The 7,009-nt window shown below is 43.4% G+C and overlaps 1 protein-coding gene across 2 annotated transcripts; it reads left to right on the top strand.

The window, feature by feature from the left end:
• The first annotated feature begins 963 nt into the window (after positions 1 to 963).
• PRMT6 (protein arginine methyltransferase 6) lies at positions 964 to 4,931 on the top strand. Of its 2 annotated transcripts, none has more exons than XM_049880216.1 (2): positions 964 to 2,224; positions 4,431 to 4,931. In XM_049880216.1, the coding sequence occupies exon 1, from the start codon at positions 1,002 to 1,004 to the stop codon at positions 2,127 to 2,129; it is 1,128 nt and encodes a 375-aa protein (XP_049736173.1). In that variant the 5' UTR covers positions 964 to 1,001; the 3' UTR covers positions 2,130 to 2,224; positions 4,431 to 4,931. The 2 variants fall into 2 exon arrangements, with proteins under 2 accessions (XP_049736173.1, XP_049736172.1); XM_049880215.1 differs by having other exon boundaries at positions 964 to 2,626; positions 4,431 to 4,930.
• Positions 4,932 to 7,009: the final 2,078 nt, after the last annotated feature.

Here is a 7,009-nt window from a genome sequence, read left to right as displayed (position 1 = left end):
AACTGACAGAAAGAATGAAGGATACAGATATTGGGAAGGGAGGGGTATTATAATTGGTTACTAGCATACATTTGACAGTGGGTTGGATTGTACTGCATCTTGCTTTTCAACCTGTCTTCACTCTGTACCCGTCCAGGATTTAACTCTTGTATGAAGCGCAGAGTAGCAGAGAAGATACGAGACAGCCAAGTAACTACAGTATCCTCCTGAAATGAAAATCAGAAACGTAATTCTCCTTCCACTGCAATCAAGATCCCTTATTGCTTGTCGGTGAATAGGAAATTGACAGGCCAGAGAAGTTATTTACCCTAAATCATTCAACTAGCAGTCAGATTAAATCAGAACCAAGGTTTTTCATTATTAGGTTTTTACTTTGCTTCATTTACATTTTCTTGCACCTACCTCCTCTGAAAATAGAAGAGATTGTTGTCGCAATTTTCCAGATAAGGGGTGCGACCCTTTTAATTCGGTGGAATAAAACGACTGAGTTGAGCAGAGAAGGCAAAAGTTGTAATTTTAGTTTAAGCGGGTGTGTCCACCTCAGGGAGAGAAAGCAAAAAAGGAACTGAGAAGCTAAGGTAAGGAGGGGCCTGGTAAGGTAAGAAGGGTAATAAGGTAAGGAGGGGCCCTGGTGGCGCAGTGGTTAAGAGCTCAGGCTGCTAACCAAAAAGTCGATAGTTCAAATCCAGCCGCTGCCTGGAAACCCTACGGGGCAGTTCTACTCTGTCCTATAGGGTTGCTTTGAACGGCAATGGGTTTGTTTTTCGTTTGTCTGTGTTTTGGTTTAAGGCAAGGAGGGGAAACTGACAGAATTACAGAATGTGGGTGTTGTCAGGCGGAAAACGTATGTCGGGACTTCGAAGGCAGCGCGTTGCGGCCCTGCGGGCTACCCAACAGGAAGTGAGAAGCTCGGGTGGGCACTACATGTCCCAGAAGCCCATGCTTCCTGGGACCGCGCGACGCCGCGCAACGCCCGCCGGGAGCCGACCGGAGCTGCCAAGATGTCGCTGCTCAAGAAAAGAAAGCTTGAGTCGGGGGGCGGCGGCGAAGGAGGGGAGGGAACTGAAGAGGAAGATGGCGGAGAGCGGGAGGCAGCCCCGCAGCGACCCCGGAGAACTAAGCGGGAGCGGGACCAGCTGTACTACGAGTGCTACTCGGACGTTTCCGTGCACGAGGAGATGATCGCTGACCGTGTCCGCACCGATGCCTATCGCCTGGGCATCCTGAGAAACTGGTCAGCGCTGCGAGGCAAGACGGTACTGGACGTGGGTGCGGGCACCGGCATCCTGAGCATCTTTTGTGCCCAGGCCGGAGCCCGACGCGTGTACGCAGTGGAGGCCAGCGCCATCTGGCAACAGGCCCGGGAGGTGGTGCGGCTCAACGGGCTGGAGGACCGGGTGCACGTCCTGCCGGGGCCGGTGGAGACAGTGGAGTTACCGGAGCAGGTGGATGCCATCGTCAGCGAGTGGATGGGCTACGGGCTCCTGCACGAGTCGATGCTGAGTTCCGTGCTCCATGCGCGGACCAAGTGGCTGAAGGAGGGCGGCCTTCTCCTGCCGGCTTCCGCTGAGCTCTTCGTGGCGCCCATCAGCGACCAGATGCTGGAGTGGCGCCTGGGCTTCTGGAGCCAGGTGAAGCAGCACTACGGCGTGGACATGAGCTGCCTGGAGAGCTTCGCCACGCGCTGCCTCATGGGCCACTCGGAGATCGTGGTGCAAGGCCTGTCCGGAGAGGACGTGCTGGCGCGGCCGCAGCGCTTTGCTCAGCTGGAACTGGCCCGGGCCGGCTTGGAGCAGGAGCTGGAGGCTGGGGTGGGTGGGCGCTTCCGCTGCAGCTGCTACGGCTCAGCGCCAATGCACGGCTTCGCCATCTGGTTCCAGGTGACCTTCCCCGGAGGGGATTCGGAGAAACCCCTGGTGTTGTCCACTTCACCTTTTCACCCGGCCACGCACTGGAAGCAGGCGCTCCTCTACCTGAACGAGCCGGTGCAAGTGGAGCAAGACACGGACATTTCCGGAGAGATCACCCTGCTGCCCGCCCGGGACAACCCCCGCCGCCTGCGTGTGCTGCTGCGCTACAAAGTGGGGGACCAGGAGGAAAAGACCAAAGACTTTGCCATGGAGGACTGAGTCCTGCCTTTTCTCCCAGTTACCTCCCAAGGCGGCCTGACTTGTGTGGGAGAGGCGTAGGGGGGTCGGAGGAGAAGGGAAGATCCCACGTGCAAGTAGGGGCGATATCTGTCTGCCTTTTTTCTTGTCTCCTGGGGAGGGAGAGTGACTTCAGTCTCTTTTTGAGGAGATCCTGCTGGCAATTTTTATTTAAAGAGTGATGATTCCCCACAGCAACCGCTACAGCGTAGTTATTAATGTGTGTTTAAGCCTCAAAAGCCTGTGGTACCAAGCACTTTTTTTCTATTTCTTTATTTTCATGGGGCGAAGGGGGGACCCACAGAAGAATGTTGATTTGTGAAGAGTCCGTTTATTCAAGTCTCTTACACCTCTCACACCATATGTACATCTGAAGCCAGGGAGAAGGGTAGAAGGGGTATTTTCTCAACCTGTGAACTGTCTCCCACCCCAAACCAAACCCGTTGCCATCCAGTCGATTCCAGCTAAGGCTATATATGGTACTTCTGCCTACATTGCTTTTTTAAATAAACTTTTAAGACTGGGAACGAGGAGGGGGAGAATGAGCACTTTAAATAGCCGTGTCCTTATTACTCTTACTACTTCTATAGGGTGCTGAAGTTGATAATTAATCCATTAAGTAAAATGGATTACCTAAAACATTTAGAAGGATTTTAGGAGAAAAAGACCTGAAAGGAGTGAAGTAGTATGGATTTTTTTATTCTTAACTATTAAGACTTAACCAGAAAATGTCCTATATATATTCCATAATATATTTTTGCCCAATTCTTACAAAACAGGCTGATGGAGAATTCAGCCTCTGACCCAAGGGCTTATTCATTGCCTGAGTGAATTATTTAAACTCACTAAATTAAGGAAAATATTTTCATAACTAGAACAGTGCACTCATTCTCATTTGAACTCCCTCACATAGAAGGGATCCTGTGACTTGGCCTACTTACATCTAGTGAAATATAGTTAAAGTTCCCATTTTAGTTCCTTTTCTTTTTAGCTCAGCCAAATGTGAAAGTTGTGAATTTAGGAAAATCACTTGTAATGAAGTGTGAGTCATGTTATCAGATTTGTTTCACTGATGTTCCTCTCCTTACCCCCGTGGCAAATAAAACATTGGCATTCTCACTATTTTTCCAGCTGATGTAAGAAGTCTTGTGTACTGCCTGAGCTATGATGTTTTTGCCTTTTTAATATTGTCAGATCTGACGCAAAGTGTTACAACCCCTTCAGAATATAGCTGCAGGATAATTCAAACTATGCTTAATATATAGTTTTTATATGCCAACAGCTTTGTGTGCTAAGAGAAAATAGTTATGAAAAACTGGTCATCTTTGAAGTTATTTTAACTTTGCTTACTGTAACTGAGTTTTCTGTTCCTTTATTCATTGCATATTAAAGTATTTCTGTATTATTACTAAGTTGCTAAAATGTGGTGTCTAATGTATGAGACCTGCCATTATGAAGGGAACCATACATATATAAAAATCATTGACTTTACAAGATCATTGAATAGCAGTATGGTCTTAAGTATCACCATTTTGATGTCAAGGTAGTTAACGGCTTACATAAAATAGTATAAAAATAGAACACTAGGCTTGGTTTAAGCTAGTTTAAAAATAGCTATTTTAGGGTCAACTATCTTAAATTGAACATTTATCCAACATTTAAAGGTTTAATGTACAATTTTGAGTAGATTTCTGGAGTGGTTGTGTGTGTTCAACTTCCTATAACAATCCTTTTGCTGTATTTTTTTTATGAGCAAATGAAACCATTCTTCCAAATGTTATTCTTACCACCAGGATGAGCACACAAAGGAAACCCCAGTTAAAACTTTGGATAACTATAACTAGTTATAAAGGGTGTTTAATAACTAAGCAAAGTAAGCTTTAAAATCCTTGTTATTCTTTCCCCTAAGAAACATAAATTATCGTAAAAATACGAAATACGTAAAAGCAGTTTGTCGAGAGGCTGTATAGCATGGCGGATAAAAGCATGGGCCCTGGACTCAGCCCATGCTAGAGCCTTGTCTCCACCGCTCTTGTTATGTAATCTTGGAAAAACTGTTTGCCCTTTTTCTTTTCACTCAACGTTCTCATTTGTGAAATGGAAATAATAATAACCTATAGAGATCAAAGGTTACAATGAGGTAAAACATAGTTCATGGTACATAATAAGATCTCAGTAACTATTAGCTCTTATGGAAAAGGCTTGTGCAAATCTGCAACAGTTGATGCATACAAAATGTGTGCTACAGAGCAAATATTTAATATTTTGGTTTTTTTTTTACAGGTATGGTCTGACAGTGTCAGCATTTCTGTATATAAGGAGCATTGTACAACACAGGACACCAGATCATCCAAAGGAAGCCCAAGACCTCTGCAGCGAGGACAGTTCTAAAAGATGGGAGTGTGAGATGCAGCAACATCCAGACACCCATCAGCCTGTCTATATGGCTGAGTACTGATTCTCTGAGGTTGTCATGGCCGCAGGCAGGAACTGGCTGTCGAAGGGAGAGGAAAACCTGTGGAGTTCTACCTGTTCCATCTAACAGCTTACATTTATTTAGCACTGTGAAATTTGCCAAATATTTTTACTAATTCATTGGATCAATGTGTATTTTGTTTAATATATATACAGTATAATAGTTGTTGTGATAAGCACTTAAGATGCAAATCAATAAAACATAGTTTAATGTCTTCAAATAGATTTGTTTATAAACCAGTATTTTAAATAAATAAGTAGTAACGGGCTAAAGAGTGAGATGGTCTGGATAGTAGGGAGGGCAGATAATTATCTTCATTTTATAAGCTAGTAAAAAAGATTTACCCAGATAATGAGAGTTGCATAGCTAATTCTTGGCAACTAAATCCTGAACCCCGATCTTTTAATTCATAACCCTCAACAAATCACTTTTTCATTATATTAGTATCATCTCCTTAAATACCTCAAGGGTGGATGACAACAGTCTTTATAATTTGGTAAATGAAGGAAAGAGGGAAAAGTCCTAAGCCTAAGGCAGTGTCGTTGGAGATCTGTCTCAGAGGTCTCAAAGAACCACCATCAGTAAGTAGGATCTCAAGGTTGACAAATCCTAGGCACTCACTGACCCATGCCCCTCACAGAGATAATCACATGTAGCCCTGTTTTTCTGAGGCCTTCAGGAAATGTTGAATACTCAACAGAGTAGCAAAGGTAGATGAACTCTTTGCCATACAAGCTATAGGTGTGGTGCTGGAGGGCAGAAAGGCATCTGATGAGGCTAAATGCGACACTAATAATGAGCAGGAATTCAGAAGGTAAAGGTAAAAAGCTCCTCCAGCAAACAAAATTGCTCCACAGTTTGCTTATGCTCATGTGTATTATCTTCTTCAGACCCAAGAGTACCGATGCGGAGGTGGGAGGACTCTTCAGGAGCATTTGCAGATGAGCCCCCACTCCTAGATGTTCAGCTTTTTATGCATTTATTCACTCATTTAGTAATTTAATAACTACGTAAAAAGTTCTACAAAAAAAAAAAACCATTCCTACCCTCAAAGAACTTGGACATAGTAGGGAAAATAAAACTACCTATATCAATACGTGCATACATTGTTTAACCTGGGAAGACTTCATTCCAGCTCAGTCTTTTGTTGAAGAAAGGTTGAGAAGCCGTTGTCAATTCTATCCCTGAAACTTCTACGAAATGCAAAAATACTGACTTTATCATCACATATTTATGAGATCCTAAAGAAAAAAATTCTTCTCTGGTGTTCGTTTCAAAGGTAAATTTAAGTCCTCTAAATAACCGATTTGTTTCAGCTAATGGACATGGTATATTGGGTAGATGACCCTTCTCACATTGCCTACTAGAAACCTGGGCTAAATTTATGCCTCATTTGTGCTTTCTTGGAAACCCTGGTGGCGTAGTGCTTAAGCACTACAGCTGCTTACCAAAGGGTCAGCAGTCCGAATCCTCTAGGCGCTCCTTGGAAACTCTGTGGGGCAGTTCTACTCTCTCCTATTTTTTGTTGGGTATAGGGTCGCTATGAGTCAGAATGGACTCGACGGCACTGGGTTTGGTTTTTTGGTTTGTGCTTTCTTTAGCTTTATATCTGGCTATGTTTCCATATCCCATTTTTTGCATAATTTATACTCTCTCATAATAAATTTTACATGCTTTGCTGGAATTTATATATCCTTGTTCTCTTCTAATAGATTTGAGCATTAAAATATATTCCTACTTTCTGAAATACCCGCAGAAGCAGCAGTAGGGTGTCAGGAGGTTAGAGAAAAGGCTAGAGGACTCAGTTATGCCACCTTTACTTCCTGCAGAATTTGGTGCCTCAAGTTGTTCATGTGGATGGATAGCTGATTCCATTCCTTCCTTACAGCCAGCCTTACAGCATTTTATATTTTATAGAGTCAAGATTAGTCAGTATGGGAAAAATTCTGAGACATGTAGACAACCTTGTGGTAACCTTGAATGTTCTGTAGGTCTTTCTAAGCCTAGAACAGGCCCTCATTTCATCTTAAATAAAACAGTAGGGAGGGTTATAGATTGCTAAACATTTTCCAAAAATATGTCAAAATAGTTTAAAGTAATGGTAAAAATACTCAAAAAACAAAAAAAAAACAAAAAAAAACACCTGTTGCCGTCAAGTTGATTCCAACTCATAGAAACCCTATAGGAAAGAGTAGAACTGCCCTATAGAGTTTCCAAAGAGCACCTGGTGGATTTGAACTGTCGGCTTTTTGGTTAACAGCTGTAGCACTTAACCACTATGCCTCCAGAATGGTAAAGATAGAGATGATATAATGAGATTATTTCTCATAAGGTTGTACGTGCTCATCGGAAAAGACATCTGAGACAGATAGGATTTGACTGACAC

Source organism: Elephas maximus, chromosome 3 (assembly GCF_024166365.1).
Source record: "Elephas maximus indicus isolate mEleMax1 chromosome 3, mEleMax1 primary haplotype, whole genome shotgun sequence".
In the NCBI taxonomy this organism is placed as follows: Eukaryota; Metazoa; Chordata; class Mammalia; order Proboscidea; family Elephantidae; genus Elephas; species Elephas maximus.
This window is presented reverse-complemented; position numbering and strand designations above follow the sequence as displayed.